Source organism: Thermobia domestica, chromosome 13 (genome assembly GCF_964235325.1).
Source record: "Thermobia domestica chromosome 13, izTheDome1.hap1.1, whole genome shotgun sequence".
NCBI lineage: Eukaryota > Metazoa > Arthropoda > Insecta > Zygentoma > Lepismatidae > Thermobia > Thermobia domestica.
In genome coordinates this window covers 121,559,006-121,575,917 of record NC_137466.1, presented here as the reverse complement: position 1 = coordinate 121,575,917, position 16,912 = coordinate 121,559,006, and the positions used below count along the sequence as shown (strand labels likewise).

The 16,912-nt window shown below is 35.5% G+C and overlaps 1 protein-coding gene across 6 annotated transcripts in view; it reads right to left on the bottom strand.

Annotated features, from left to right (window-relative positions):
• The window catches only part of Hr3 (nuclear hormone receptor 3 ROR-beta), a 671,278-nt gene that overhangs the window by 170,294 nt on the left and 484,072 nt on the right, over positions 1-16,912 (bottom strand). For 2 of the 6 annotated variants that reach the window (XM_081736346.1, XM_081736345.1), the window contains exon 1: positions 12,970-15,653. The exons of 3 other annotated variants lie outside the window; for them this stretch is intronic. In XM_081736346.1, coding sequence (XP_081592472.1) covers positions 12,970-13,138 — 169 coding nt within the window. In that variant the 5' untranslated portion in view covers positions 13,139-15,653. Of the gene's footprint in view, positions 1-12,969; positions 15,654-16,912 lie in introns of those variants that run through there. One more of the 6 variants, XM_081736350.1, reaches the window with a different exon arrangement.

Sequence of the window (16,912 nt, the reverse complement as noted above, 5' to 3'; positions counted from 1 at the left end):
GGAGGTTGAATGTCATTTAAGATACAACAGAGAGATCTATCTTTTTCCCTCTTTTAAATGGGATCAGTAAAGTCAACTTATCGAAGGAAGAAGAGGAAGGGAAAGCTGTTCGGAAACAAATTCATCTGGAAGTTACATAAACTAGTTGCTGCTCCAAGTTTTCGTCTCGTCTTTTAATTGCTTACATACTAGCGACATCTCTTGGCGTTTGAGACGAGGCAGTGCAGATAGCGACAACGGTTTTAGCCTGGCTGGGCATAATTAAAATTTAGTGTAACACTGACTTTAGTCTGAGTAGACTGAGGCGTATTGAATAGGAACACCTAAACATTGTCGCCCAGGTGTCTATGCAACCCGTGACTCTGAAATGTTTTGATGTTTTCATATTAGCTTTATTCACAGACATATGTTTTTGAAATATAAATAGGAAATGAGTTATTCTGTAATCATTTAAAAATAATCTTGTCAAACACAAATGCTCAGAAATTATGCATGATACATAATATATGAAAATATTTATGAATGAAATTATGATTTAATATTTAATATTGTGACGCCCAGTATTCCACTCAAATATATTAGAATATATTTACGCCATCATCACCCCCAAAATCAAATATTAGTAGAACAAATATCATGCCTTAAAGTCTGTAATATTTAATAAGATACCTGTACTGCATAATCCTATCATAGTTGCAAATGCGTAAGGAATACATAATTAAACAAATAATTGGACTACAATTTCTCTTTTAGAATCTAGTATCAGTTAATAATAAATTGCAAACAGATCTTAGAATATTACGTGTTAATGTACGAAAAAAAACTAACTCTAGAATGACACACCACAATATACGGGTAAGTGTGAAAACAAACGTAAAAATGTTGGGAAATGTCTTCTAACCACATCCAGTTCGGAAATGATAACTCTTCTTAAAGTGGGTCACTTATTCGGTTGGTTAAAACATAATTCTAGGAAGTCATTCTACAAGAAGATGATGCGGACTAATTTTCGCAATAATGGAATGTCCACTTTTGATTAGTTGGATTTAATACCTGTTACGTAGTCTTCGAAATAAGTAGATAAGTGCCAACATTCAGTAATTTATATTCATTTTCAATATTCATAAACTTACATTTCCAGTGCCTTATTTATTTATCACTTTGGCTGGTTAGATGGTTTATTAGTTAGATGTATGATGAGCTATTTCTTCTTAACTAAGGAAAATGAAACTATGAGGGTATTTCCAAAAGTTTTTGGCTTCATATCGAAATATTGTGCCACTGGTAATGAGCTGTTCATGACATATAGAGCCATTTGGGGAAAAATTAATGTATCAGTTTCGACAGTCATTGTGCGTTGAGCTTGCATGCTAATGTTTCAGTTCACACGGAAGTTGTTGCCAAGGTTGCAGTAATAAATCTGAGCTATAGGGTGGATGATGAATCTCCTCCAAGCTACAGTCTTTTACTGCAACCTTGGCAACAAAAGCTGGTGGACTGGAGCATTGTCATGCAGTATGCACGAGTCCAACGCAAAGCGACCAATTCCTTGAGAGTTTCTTCCAGAGGAAGTACTTCCGGAAAAACATTATAGGGTTGTTAATGTTTGCTTATGCAATATAAGTGGGACACCGTAGTTTAGTAGTTAGAGCGTTGGATTCATGTCTACGTGGTCCCGGGTTCGATTCCCGGCTCAATTTTCGGCGTCCACCTAGCGTCATGAGGCTAACTGGGGAGTCATGTGAATAACAGACGTGACAGCCACTAGGTCTAGAAAGCTCCGATACGCCGGTTAGCGATAGGGCGACGCGGCGCACTGACCACGCGTTTTTCGCTAGGCTGAACGTAGTTCCGCCAGTCGCTAACAGATGGCGTAGAGCGGCTCAGGGCCACAAATCAGATCATTACGCCAAGTTTTATGAAATATGAACACAATCAATAGAACAGTTTTTATGAAAATAGTTTGAATAAATTGCCTACAGCGAACTGATGCAGCTAGACTGTAGGAACGAATATTTTCTCCATAGATGGCACTATATTCCATGAACGGCTTATTACCAGTGGCGCGTCAGTGTCAAGCTGAAAACTTTTGTAAATACCATCGTAGAATTACATACAAAACAAATATGAGCCCTAAATATCCAACTTCATGATAATGCATATTTGCATTTCATAATCTAAGAATCACCGGGAGTATGACTATGACTGGCTATATAATGCACATTCAACTTGTTGATGTTCGATACCTCTTAATTTAATTAGTTCCTAACGAGCTTCAATACTGGATCAAAAGCAATGGTTCTATGATCCAACTGGGAACCAACTTGTACCCACGCGTACTAGCTATTCAGAGGTACACTTACTGTATAACACTTTCGATTCTACGATGAGACTTTCATTCCTCTCTTAATATACAAAGATAAAAACTCGTCACACAAGTAAATAATCAGAACACAATTTAAGTATTTGTCACAATATAGGAAGTTACTGTAATTGTGACACTGTTCCTAAGGATCAACTCGTGTTTTCGCATAACCAGAATGTTCAATCTTATAAAATAGTATAGCGTTTCTCTTAACATTACGTTTTCAAAGAGATCGCTGTTAGATTAAATCATTCGTGAACGGCTAAAATAATATGGAACGATACTCTTGTAATTATGTGAACGTAATTATAAAAATGTTATCGTATCAATTTCACTTCTAATAAAAAAACAAGTAAACTTTAACACGTGTGAAAAAACGAAGAAAGAAAAAAGATTATCTAATACGTTTAATAATTGTTGCATATTTGGAAGCAATAATCTATGCATTGTTAAGTTTCTCAGGAAATTTTATGCTTAGTAGTATATTATTTCTCTCTCTCTCTCTCTCTCTCTCTCGTTCTCTACCCTCGCGTTTAGCTTGGCATATAGCCACAATAATTAAACTTTGCGTATTTTCATGCTTCTTATGCAATAAATAACAAACATGAACACGGGAACTTTCACACCGCATCAACACACACATATATATCATAAATACGTACAAATATTAAATATTGTAAGACAGGATGTTTTATAAATATGGTATGCGGTGAAACCAGCTTGAGTTAAAGAAAAAAGAAGTATTTTAACATTATTTTTGATCGTGAGTTTGTAATGTAACATCGTACTCGGGAATATGATCATGCATCGATAGCGTGTCAATGCAAATTTAATAGACATTTGTTGCTCCATTTTGGATTATTGTACCTATTATCCAAAGATGTGAGAACATTTTAGATAAAAAATGAAACCTTGGTTAAAACAATCGAATTTGTGATAAACAAGAAAATTTTTGATCTTACTATTTTGTTTATTTGGACTTAACTGAATTATTTTTAACTACCAATACTGTATAGTGTAAAATCAATGTACAAATTAGCATCGAACCATTGTGCAACTTGAGTTCAGGTCTTGGTTAAGAGCACACACACATTTTAGTCATTTGGTTGTCTGGTAATCTCTATTCTAATGAATACCTTATACCTTTCATGCTTTTTTAATCTTCCAAAGTAATTGAGTATCAAATGAGATAGATGTGTTGAATAATTACTTGAACATATTTTTTCATAATTATTGACTTTAAAAAAGTAGATGAACTTGGGATAGATTTTAAGCAATTTCTCTTAAAAGTCTTCTCAACTCAAAGGTATCCAGTCTCAAAGCTTATGCAGGATGGAATTTCAGAAATTTGACACTCCGAAATTCTGACATAGGGTTACTTTTAATTTTGGATTATTATTATTATTATATAAATAATTGTATAATCATGTCTATGTGGATGTTTGCGAATACCAACATGGGTATATTAAGGATAGACCTACAGCTACTAATTTACCTCATTTTATGCCTGATGTTCTGCCTGTAGTTAGGAATAATGAACAGAATGATGTTATTTACTTCGACTTTGCCAAAGCATTTGATAAAATACATTTTTTGTTAGTCAAGAACTTAAAATCTTACAAATCTTTGGTAAGTTTTTATTGAATGGTTTAAGGCTTATTTATTTAAAGGAAATTCTTGTTAGATATAATCAATGTCTGAACGCTCAAATTTGGGTCTCTTTTGGTTTTTGATGTTTGTTAAGGATCTTAAAGATAAAATAAATCGTAAATTTTTTATGTACGCTGATGATCTCAAAATTTATAACACTATTGTTGAGATTAAAGTTTGCTTCATCATTCAAGAAAACATGAATTCAGTTGTTGAATGGTCGTATAAAAATTGTTTATCATTAAATTTTAATGTCTTATGATGTTTACCAATAAAATCATATACTCATTTCAACTATAAGATTGATGAAATAATTAATAATCTTCATCAAAGATTGATGTTGCCTTTGATGGTAAGTTATTATTTAATAAGCACATTGAAAATACTACTACTAAAGGACGTAGAAAACTGGATTTAATCAAATAGATTTCTAAGGATTTTACAAGTCTAAAAGCTTCTTTACTGTTATATTTTGTAAATGTAAGAAGTCATTTAGAATATTGTTCAATGTTTGTTTGGAACAGATATACTCAATATTCTTCCAATAATCTAGAATTATTCGAAATTTATTTCTTGCCTGGCTAAGATGGAAATTTAAAGAATATGAGTGGAAATCGACTCAGAAAACTAGATTGGCATTAGGTTTATTAGCTTAGCTAATAGAACAGCATTATTGAAAATGATACACATTTCAGCAGGTAAATTATATTTGTCTCATATTTTAAATGTTTATGTTCCACCAAGTAACACAAAGAATTTTCGAATTTTTAGATGTGTTCCTAAACTGGCCAAAGAACCTATTTATAAAAGACTTGAAACAGTCAATATTCTCGTACAGTTGATATCTTAAACAATGATTTTCATTTATTAAGAAACAATATATTTCATGTTATTTACAGATATAGTTCGGACACTTCTGCATGTTATTACATTATTTAGTATGTCTTTAGTGTTTTTAAAAGCATGTTATTTGCGTAAGAGGATCATTATTTGTAATTTCCATACAAACATATATTTTGAAGCTCGTGCTGAAAATATAAGCTCGTGACCATATTAACAGAGATTCTGTTCATACACTCTCAAAACTAATAATAATAATAATAATAATAATAATAATAATAATAATAATAATAATAATAATAATAATAATAATAATAATAATAATAATAATAACATTCGACTGTATACTATACTAAATTGCATGCAGTTTTTGTATTGCATACAAAAATACATACATGAGTACAATGAATACATTTTATTGAAAGTTGTAATGATCAATAATTAACTAAGTCTTGAACATAGAAAAGTGAATAACATAGTTTATTGTACTCAAATCCTTAACTATTTTGGGGGTTCGACCCATCGTTTTCACTTCAATATTTGTGTCTCAATACAGCAATAACAAAGTAAATCTGTTGAGCTATAAAAATTGGAGGCTATAAACTTAATCTAATCGCTCTTACGATACGGTGACTATTTTATATGAGAGGGGGGAAAGTGCTCAGGAATTTTTATCGAATTCAAACTACAAGCTACCTTCTGATACACAGAAAATACTTCTATTTGCTTTATGATAAAATGTTTATTATTAAATCTAGCTTTATATCTCCTCCTTCTCTTGTATTCCTTACTAGATTGTTATAAACACGTTATCATACATACACATACGTATCTATATATAAGATACACGAAATGAAAGAAATTTCATTCAGCAAGCATGTTGGCAACGAGACATTTATCGTTTTGGCATAGACTGATTTAGCATCAGTGGAGCGGAAAAGTGTCTGCATTAACTGCAACAAGTTATCTATCTGAAAATGCATGCACACATATACATACATATATATTACAACTAGTGTGTAATGCAATGTTAGAGCGCAATGCTAGTCAGTCTGGCAGCTACATCGAGCGATGAAGTCCTTTGGATATGTTCTCTTTAACAAAAAAAGCGAAAGGAACTTGGATCAATGCTAACCCATATACGGAAGTATCCGCTTGTGCGCAGTGTAGCTATTCGAGCCCACTAACTCTTATTATCATTACTCTTCCAAAGTTTTTGCACAAGAACTTAGGAAAATTATTTTCTAAAGTTAGTGACAGAGCACAGCGTATACGCAAATAGAATCACTGCAAGATGTTTAGGTGCATCTGATCACTCTCAGGCTGCAATCCGGAGCCTAGCACAAAGGATTATTCCTTGAGGTAGTCACATTTTATTTTGGCAACAACTGCAGCGTAGAGCCAAATCTACAATCCAGGTGCACTTGTCTGATATAAGTTTAGCATATTTGTATTGCTAACAATGTTTGTTCAGTATAAGCTTCTTATCTCCACCCCAAACCAGTCAAAGGTAAACTAATTACCAAAACTCGTAGTGGCTATATTTCTTGGTAGGAAATAAGATTAAAACTTTTTGTAGTGCTGAGAATATTCTGGCAAATAACAGTTCTTCGTTAGTTCTTCGGTATACTTCTAATCTTTCAGTCTTCATTCCACTTCATTTCCTATTTCTTTACTTCTTACTCGAATCATACCAATTAAAACGTGACATTTTTGTAAGTTTTTAGAAAACGGTGAAACAAACATTGAAATTAAAATTTGATGAACACAGTGCCGTATATAACTTGGAAACTATTATGGAGTACGTTGATAAAATATGAATTTTATTACCAGCTGTGAAATAGTCATACTTACTTCACAGTTGAAGTCAGGGGCGCACCCACGGGGGTCCACTGGGTCCAGACCGCCCCCCCCAAAAAACTTCCTAATTCAACAAACACTTGTACTCAATGAAACTATACTTGCTTGACAGTGAAATTACTGATGTATCATGAAAATTTGATCTTACACTTATCTGTACTCTTCTTATAAAAACAATCTAGTTCTATCTTTCTATCTATATTTCTCAAAATATAGATGGAAGCATTGTACAATTATTTATCGTATTTTCGAGTGCAAAATAATACCCGTTCAATACTACACAGACGTAGTGACTTGTACTATTGAACCCCACCAAAGGTAAGACCCCCTCCCAGCAAAAATTTCTGGGTGCGTGCCTGGCTGTAATATTCATATACCTAGGTATACAATAAAGCTTAATGATGAATTTATAGAATATTTTATCTTTTAAAACCAATATCTATACTGTTAATACAAAACTTCAGTACTTAGAAGGGAGAAGGGGCTCACGGTAGTTGTTCACTTCTTGTACTAAAGATTGATCGTTTAATCCCAAATCAAGCAAGTTTGTGGTGGACAGTATAATATCCGTGTGTATTCTCGGAAGTTCCCCCATTTCCTTCCACACTTTCATTCCACCAACTATTTCATAATCATTCACTTTCATTAATTATCCGTCACAGCCTACAGGTCGTAATCGTGGGACGTGAAATATTTCATTTTTCAGTAGCCAAATATGTTGAGTATGTAACGTTCACAAAACAACTATGGTATCAAACTTCAATCTAGCCGAATTGTTAGAACGCCCATCCCTGTTGTGCGTGATTCCGTGTTTGACCCCACCCCCCACGAGCTCTATTAGTCAATACAACATATAACCATGAGCTGTAAAAGTAAATATGTGAACAAGTAAAGACTTCTGTGGAGGTCTGAGGATCGATCTCCACAATTACATGGATTTACTACGTTCTACGATATAAGAAATATACCACACATACATACACTGACGCAATGACCTAATTTGATTGAATGAAACTTCCTTTTTTCTCGTGTATTTCCGTATTTCACGGAAATACTATATACGCATGTGTTGGTCTTCAGATACAATAAACTAGGTAATACTAGATATGACAAATTAGAGCAGCGGAAATATGCATTTCTTCATTAAACTGCTTAGCTAATAGCGTCCCTTATCTATTTTCAATGAACTTAAAAAGTTCGTTACTGAATTCTCTCTCTCTCTCTCTCTCTCTCTCTCTCTCTATATATATATATATATATATATATATATATATATATATATATATATATATATATAGAGAGAGAGAGAGAGAGAGAGATAATATTGGTGTTGATCAATACCAATAATGATTCAATAGGTATTAGCTATTGAATTTAATCAAATAAATTTAATATACAATTTCATATAAATTTCAAAAAAAAAAAATTCTTTTTAAGTGAATTTGGTACAGTCACATCAAAAGAACATACCCCTCTGGGCTTATTCATTTGTCAACAGCTAGTTCATTCCCAGTTCTCTAGTTGCTAGCGCGTGCGCCTTTAATGTTAGGGTTCCGGGTTCGATTCTCGATGGGAATATCTTGAAATTTGAACGCATTACAGGGATTCCACCTGAAACTGTAGAACCACATCAGTCTCAGTGCTGAAAGAAACGCTAAACTCCAATCAACCTTTGGATTCGGAACGGTGGGAATTCGATCTTCATTACGTAGAAAAATATGTTATTCTCTGTACGTTAACGAAAGTTATCAAATTAGTTAATACATTCCTCAGTTACTTCAAGTGAAAATCTAGGGATGAGAAAGCATTTTTGCTACCAATGTAAAGGATGTAATATATATTTCAATATTTACAGCCATAATTTGCTATCTTGCCAATGCCATGGACGTGCTTATTTACGATTCCTGTAAGGTTATCAAAGTCAAGCAGTTTCGGGTTTTATCAGTGCACGAATGGGTGCACCGTTGAGACTCCCAAGATGATGTGATTACGGCGGCGACTACTTGAGACTTACTAGAATGACAGATTCTGCGAATTCTGGTTAGGGAAGCCAGCATTAGCGGCAAGGGAAGTGGACGTACTGACCAAATATTATCCCAAAGACACGCGAGTACAACAATTCAGCTGATAGGTCTTAGGTTTTTTTTTCTGTTATAAGGGGGTACGGTGGCTCAGTAGTGGAGTTCTAATCTTTGGCGCTTAGGATCTCTAGTTCGATCCCCGGCCAAGTAAGTTTATGGTAGACAACACCGTGTCCGTGGTTTTCTTGGGGTACTCCCGTTTCCTCCCACTCCCTCATTTCATCAATTCTTCCATCATCGTTCACTTGCCTTAATCATTGTCTTCCTTAGCCTAAAAGGCATCATCGTTGGACGTTAAACTGAAAGATTTCATTTTATTTTCTTTTTCTTGTAAAAACAATCTAGTTCTATCACTTTTTTTTTTCTAAAAATGTATCTATATGTGGAAGTATTTTACAATTACTTATAGTCTATTCGGTTACAGAATAATACCCGTTCAATACTACATAAACGTGATGGCTTGTAATATTGGAACTCTTCACCACCACCCCGAAAGCTAGGACTCCTCCCACCAAAAATTTATGGGTGCGCACCTGTATCTACCTATTTTAGTTTGAAATAAAATCTTTTGGTTTTATGCCCCACGATTGTGCCGTGTAGGCTAAAGAAGACGGTGATGGTGAGAAATGAATGAAATGGTGGAATAAAGAAAGTGGGGGAAACGGAAGAACCCCGAGGAAACCACACTGGGATCGAACCAGGAACCACGTGCACCAGAGGTGAACGCTCTACCACTGAGCCACCGCGGCACTCTATTGTAGTTTGATTTCTCCTCACAATGACATCATATTATACCGGTAACAGTAAATTACATACTACTTGTAAGACATCGTCGTCAATCAACTAAAAACTATCTGAGAGTCCTAGACCACTTTTAGGCTATAGACTCCTATCAAATAGTTAGTTTGGCCCATGTATATGTACAGTATATCAAATTCTATGTTACCAAGTGGAAACTCAAGAAAACTACCATATAACTAATAAGCTCCACTAAATTGAAACATTGAAAAAGCAATTTTCAAAAGTGGTACTGGCCCTTAAATGACGTTTCAACCAATCGTCGCACTGCAAATAAATCACTAATGGTACAAGGACGAGAATCATGCAGACTGTGAATGTGAATGGAGTATCCACTTTGAGAAATATAGATCTTCATGTACAGCTGTTGTCATGGAAATCTCTCTCCCTCAGAAAAAGAAAAAAAAAAGGGGGCGGGGGCAAATGCAACTAGCTCGGAAACTTGGTTCCGGAATCTAACAGAAATGTTGACAAATGTTACTAACAGACACATATTTACAATAAAAATTAAATATTTGCGTATGTAACTTTTATTACATAATTTATCGTGGTTACTTCCACCCCTTGCAAGTTATTTGTTTCAAGTTTTCCTTTTTGTTTTTGCACTTAAAGCTTTTGTCCACCAGATGTTATAAACCCAGTTAAATAAACAAATACATTTTCTTTGGCCAGTTCCGTTTCTTCACTCATTACTAGTACCGTTTGATTCGCGGAACCCTACAAGCAGTTTCCTGTTTCTGCTCTTGACACGGAATTACTTATATTTGTTCACCTGTTTCCTTAACAATAGTTAAGGCAGAAGACTAAGGTATTTCATGGTGGCAGTGTTATTCAGATCTTTTTCTTTGACCGATATTAATTTGATTACCGGTATATTATTCTATCAGATGTTATAGGTTTCTATTCCTGTAACGAAGTCCTGACTTTATTTTATCAGTTTTTTTTTCTTTCTTTTCAAGACCTATACAAAGGACAAGTCATCAGGACTGATGGATATCGTTAACGCTTTAGCTTCGTAACTGACAGGTGTATGGAACCAGGAGTCCAATATACCAAAAAAAATTAAGCGCTCTGCCACTGAGTAGTCCCAAATAAAGGACAAAAATACAGTGGAAAGATTGACACATTTATCATATTTCTATATTAACTGAAGCGACTTTTATGCCTTGTCAATATTCACGCCAGTTAAATATACCTCTGGTTTCCATTTACGCAAGGACTCCCACAGGATAAATGTAGTTTCCGAATTTGAGGTGCATAATAACTTCAATATATAATGGAAAACAAAATATCTAAGTAATAAAATAATACCTTCCTACCTCGGGTCTATGTACTAATCCATCGTTGTCAGCATACTAATGAAAACAGGCTATTTATCTTAAACAGAAACTTTCAATTATAATTAAAAAAAAAAACCTACAGGTACAAGTATTAAATAATTAAAACAAGAAATGTCTGTTGCACAAACTACAAGAAATCAGGCTTGTTATACATGGGAGGTAATGTACGAAACACGAGTATGCATCCCGATTGTGCATCCCGGTTAATGAGAGAAATTACGTGACCAGCATCATGCTTTGCTCGCTTTCTTCTTACAAGTTCTTCACCGTAGGTGGTTATTGAGATAAAAAGTCTCCATTGACCTGTACCAGGTCATTGCATAGGAAAAATCCCAAAGATGATTTCTCGTCTTCCGACATAATAAGCACGCAAAGGTAAAAAGAGCTCACCTGTCTACGAACCAAACATGACGTTGTTGAAAGCGTGTAGAGAATAGGGAAGTATCACCCCTCGCATTCCAGACAACCGCGAAGAGGTCAAGTGGTCTAGCCGGATTTACCCCTAGGCCACGCACACACGTTTTTCTGTTCTTCCGAAGGGGATGTTGAGAGAAGAGAGTTCCTGATGCTAACAATTACACCGATAATTCTGACGTCAAATATTATCCTACCCTTGTGAGCTGTCCTTTTCTTATCTTTTTTTTCTTTTTAAGGGGAAAACTCAAAATTTCAAAGGAAAATATCAGTTAATGATTACGTACTAAGTGCATTTGTTAAGAAAACAAATTTTATGAAGTTATTGAATACCTACTTGGCATTCTCTTCTATAAACAATGTACTTGAGGTTCAAATCCAGGGGTTGACCATTCAATTTATTTTTAAGACGTTTCTTTCAAACCCAGTAAACGGATGTTAAGATGGTGCCTTTAAATTAGGGATGGCCGAAATTTTCCAGAACCGAAAATTTCACTTTCAGGATTTCGGCGAAATTCCCAAATTCGGGAAATTTCCGGAATTCGGACAAATTCCGGAATTTTTACGAAATCGGAATTTTTAAAATTCTATTTTTCCAATTTTCAGATTTTCCAAATTCCGGAATATTTCCGAAATCCGGATCCAAAATCGGAGTTTTTCGAATTCCGGAATTTTCCGGATTTCAGAAAGTAAATATTCCGGAATTGGCCATAAATATATAAGGCGTGGTTAAGTTCATTTCAATTCCTTCCCATCTTGTATTGTTAACATTATTAGCATTTGAATACAGATATGGTTTGAATAGCTGTAACTTAAATAGTACACCAATTAAAAAATAGGCTACTTGTTTTGGTAGGTGAGGGGGATCTAGCATATGTCTCAATATCAAGAGATCTATCTTATCGGTATAGTAAAGGTACAACCTTGGATCTGTTTCCAGTCCTAAGCCGGGATCCTAAGATTTAATATTAAACTCTTCATATGTAGGAAATTTAATAGTTTAAATAAAAATATTAATTGGCTAAAATATATTTATGTTCGTTTAATTTAGTTCCATTTATAGATTTTTTTTCAAGGAAAGGTAGATAGCAAGATTTGTGGAACTAGACTGTACATTGCACATATTTGAACTGTCTGCTTTGTTTCCCTATTTTTCTTTCCAAGCATCACCCTTCAGAAAAGAGACACGTTTGTACTGCAGAAAAGAACAGACGTAAACTATGTTTAAGAACAAATATTACTTTTCAACAAATTAAATACTAAGTTAGTAGGAAACTATTCAATTCAACATAATTTTTAAGCCTTATTCCAAAATAGTAAAAATCTCTTTCTCAATGGGAAATACACAAAATGTCTTGGTTATCACAAAATTTATCAGAAAGAATATCTCAAAATATCTGTTAAAGAAATATCTTTCCGTCTTGAATGCGTGCTGTACAAACACGTTGCTTGCTTGTCATATTACCGTTAACAAGCGAGTGGAATAGCGGTATCGTGCTCACTTCGTTGAAAAAAAAAATCGTCCGTACCTAAACACAACTGCTGAACAAGGCACCAAGCACCGAGACAATAACTACACACATTTTTAAAAATAAATTTAAGGAAAAAAATGTACAATTACCTCGAATAGAATTTGACTTCTTGGGTGGTGGAGTCGTTGTATCAGCCGAGATATCCGAGTTGGTAACACTTGTCGTCATAGAAACTGCGGCAGCTGTCGATGATGATGACGCCGCGACGCCGGTGGCCGCGGTCCATCCGGCCACCAAAAGCTCATCCAAGACATCCATGACGTCGGGGGAGACGTCACATTCGTCGGTGGTGGTGGTTCCCCTGTTTGCACTATTCTTTTGCTACATGAACTGACACCAGTGTTGTAAATGGTAAAAATCTCACAATGATCATTGGGGGCTACAGCAAAAGCATTATTACCACCAGGAACCAGCATGCTGGGGAAGACTAGCTTTTGGGACAAATTCCCCCCTCAGCATTTGCAACACTGGCTTTCCAATTTCAGCATTCTCTTGGACAAAGCGACGAAGTAATTGGGACCACAAATGCATAAATGCAGATAATACAATGCCGATCACTAGTCTTTTGTTAACGTTTTCCAAGGCAGATTATTATAGATGCAAGAACCGCGCCGAAATAAGGTCAACCAATATCTTATATTTAAAATCACAACAGATTCTGAAGTACGTTTGGTAGTCCACTAACGTTATACGAGGAGTCCACAAACTAGTGATGCTGGTATCTTGTCAAGAAGTACGCACACTCAGACACTTGAAACTCCCCAGCAATGCCGCAAAACAATTCCCACAAGAGTCGAACTCAGAATTGCTATGTAAAACAACGAATTTTAGCACTTACGCCATAAACAAAAAACACAGAACACTGCGTTCCTATATTTCCATATACTCGTTGATATAAACAAAATTCTTGAGTCGTTGACAAGTCACTAATTTAGTAATATGTTACTACCATATAGAGAGAAATAATTGAAGGAAACCAAAAAAGAAGACACTTGCTACTGGCGAAGGAAGGATTGCGCTCACTTGTGAAATAAAGTACCGAAAGAAGTTCCTGCGCCGGGGGAATCCGAATTCAGAGGTCAACAACCTTGGGCCAACCACAACACTCACTAAAGAAAGGCCTTCCCAGAGCAATCACTGAGAATACACTACGCCACTCGAAACAGTAGAATATCAAATTTTGTTAACGTTTGATAATTTCTTCTACACCGCTTCAAGAACCGAATCCTGCCAAACACACCCACTTCGTCCTGTTGCCAGTATTGTCCACTTGCAATGTTTATGCTGTGTTATAGTTTTCTTTTTTTTCTATTTCCTTCTTGTATCCGGCGGTGTGATTGTCCGTCCTTGGGCGTGTTTTAAGGTAGCACGACAACCTGTCCGTACAGTTTTCTCCTCTTCACAAGTGGAACCTGTGACTCGTCTTCATCCTGCCTCAAGCGATCAGAGCAAAAGATAGCAACCGCCGCTCACGATTCATAGAGGAGGGGGTACAGGAATAGAAGGGAGAGGAGGCAGAACAAATCTACAGACGAAAACACACGAGGTTCTTCTGTAAGCTTGCTTGCCTTGTCACCCACGTCACTTGGAATCCACAGAAAGAAAGACCAAAAAGTAAAACACATTCACCGGTTCTTTCAGTAAATGTACCGTTAGATTGTCCCCAGCAGCTATACGCCTAACTGCTTGCTTGTACAGTAAACCTTTCGTCACAGTTCGGCTATCTTCGGCAACATGGCACGAAAAACCCAACACAAGTCACATCAACATAAGGTATACCACCACCACCTCATGGATGCTTCTCCACCTTCTTATTGTTTGGGGCACTGTGACATCACAGAACACAAATGCAGCAAGATCAAATGATGGTAAATTGTGATGATGATGAACTTCCAGCTCACACATAAAGCACAGTGCGTGTATAGTAGGATTATCCAAATAAAATTACAGCAGAGTTGCCAAAATAATTGAGCAGAAATTAACAGGAAATACTTGCCCAATGAGAAGTTTTAGTATTGAACCTAGTATGTCAGTATTTACTTAATTTTCTTAATACTTAATTTTAGAATGTTGTTAATAGTACCAGTCTATACATTTAAAAAGAAAACTTACTTTTATATTCTCCTATCTTTTATAAGCAAAGTATATTACTGCAAAAGTTAATGAAAATTGAATTTTAATGCAGTTACTGCTTCAGAGCTTGTTTTAACCTATAAACTTAAAAAAAGAAAAAGAAAACAAAAAGCTTTAATAATAACATGAAATTTATTTTGTATCACTATTTGAAAAAGTAAAACTATAACATTTAAATAAAAACAGTAAAATTTAAGAATGGCAAGTTTTCCTGTAATTTCTCGTCATCTGGCAACCTTGCTATACACACCCCCTTTTTTCCACTTATTGCAACACTATAGAACAACACTCTTCCTGCTGATCTGAAGCGAACGAGGATAATGACAACAGTGTATATAAATGCGAAGAATCCTTCATGCTTACTATCTTGATTAGTTTTCTTACATATATCGGAAAAACAAGACACAAAACACAATATATGTTCTTCTCACTGTAGTAATCCTTTTCGTCGTCGATTTTAATCAAGGAAAAGGGGGGATGGATAATCCGAAACCGCGATGAAATTCCTCAAAGCTATCAAACGGGATTCGACCGAGTGAGCCTGGCAGTGTGTGTGCAGAGGCCAACAAATGGGCAAACAATAACAACAGAAGCGGCACCACCCGGCAAAGGGTTCACTGACCTCGGCTCTCGCTTGCGAGGAAACTGAGTCTGCCGGTAGTGACGGTGCCGAACCGATCAACGGGAAAAGTCGACGTAATACGAAAAAGCCCGAACTAGCCCGAACTACTATTTGTCGCATATGTATTTCTACATATATGTACGTTTGTGTGTATGTGTGTGTGCATATGTCAGCATCTGTAAACAAGAGATTGTGGAGAGAAGATTCTTAAAATAAACAAAAAAAGCAATGAGAGAGTACATATATGTAAATATATTGACAAAGCATTTGTTACATTTATCTATCAACTTTTTTTCTGTGGAAGTTTTGGAATTTCACGTACAATATATTGCTTCTATAGAGTGTATAAAGTACAGGAGATGAAATGCGATCGACTTGTTTGAGAATTTCATTCCTGAAGTGTTTCTATACTTATTAAAGTATGTATTTTGTGGATTCGCTTTGGAGAACCGTACCTTCAACTTTTTTCTTTCAATTTCTTCGTTGTTGAATTCCTTAGCTTTTTCTAACGTAAGATCCGAAGAAACAATCAAATCCACATCTTCGGTGAATGCTCTGACATACGTTAATTGATGCACACTTTGCTTTAGTTTTGAATCCAATGCCATGATTGGTCTAGATCAGGGTTTCTCAATCTGGGGGTAGCGAAGATAAGCGGAAGAAATAAACATAATTAGAATCTAATACCGGGAAATATTTTTAAATATTATTTTGGATTTTGTTCTGATAGGTATATTTTTATTTTTATACATACTGTTAAGAACAACAAAAAATAGGTCTCCTTCCCCAATCCTTTCTTCCGTTCCTTTCCCCGGATAGTGTGCTCGCCGAGGGATGTCATCCCTCAAAACGTGACGGGCTGACATGGCCATAGATGCCGAAAGCCCAGAAATACAAAATCCTGAACATTTTCAACAGATGCAGAGTTGTTTAAAAATTAATTTAAATGAAAGAGATGCGGTATAATTACTAACCAGAAAATATAAAGGGGTCACTGGTAAGATGATGTGATAAAATGGGAGTCGTGATAGGAATTAGTTTGAGAACCACTGGTCTAGATAAAAACAAGAAATATTGGGGAAGGGTGGCACGGTGGTGGCTCAATGGTAGAGCGCTCACCTTTAGTCCCTGGTTCGATCCTCGACCAAAAGAGTTTGTGGTGGACAACACCTGTCTGTGGCTTTTCTTGGGGTTCTCCCGTTTCCACCCACATTCTCATTCCACCAATTATTTTAGAATCAATCACTTTAATTAATCATCCGTCTTCTTTGGCCTAA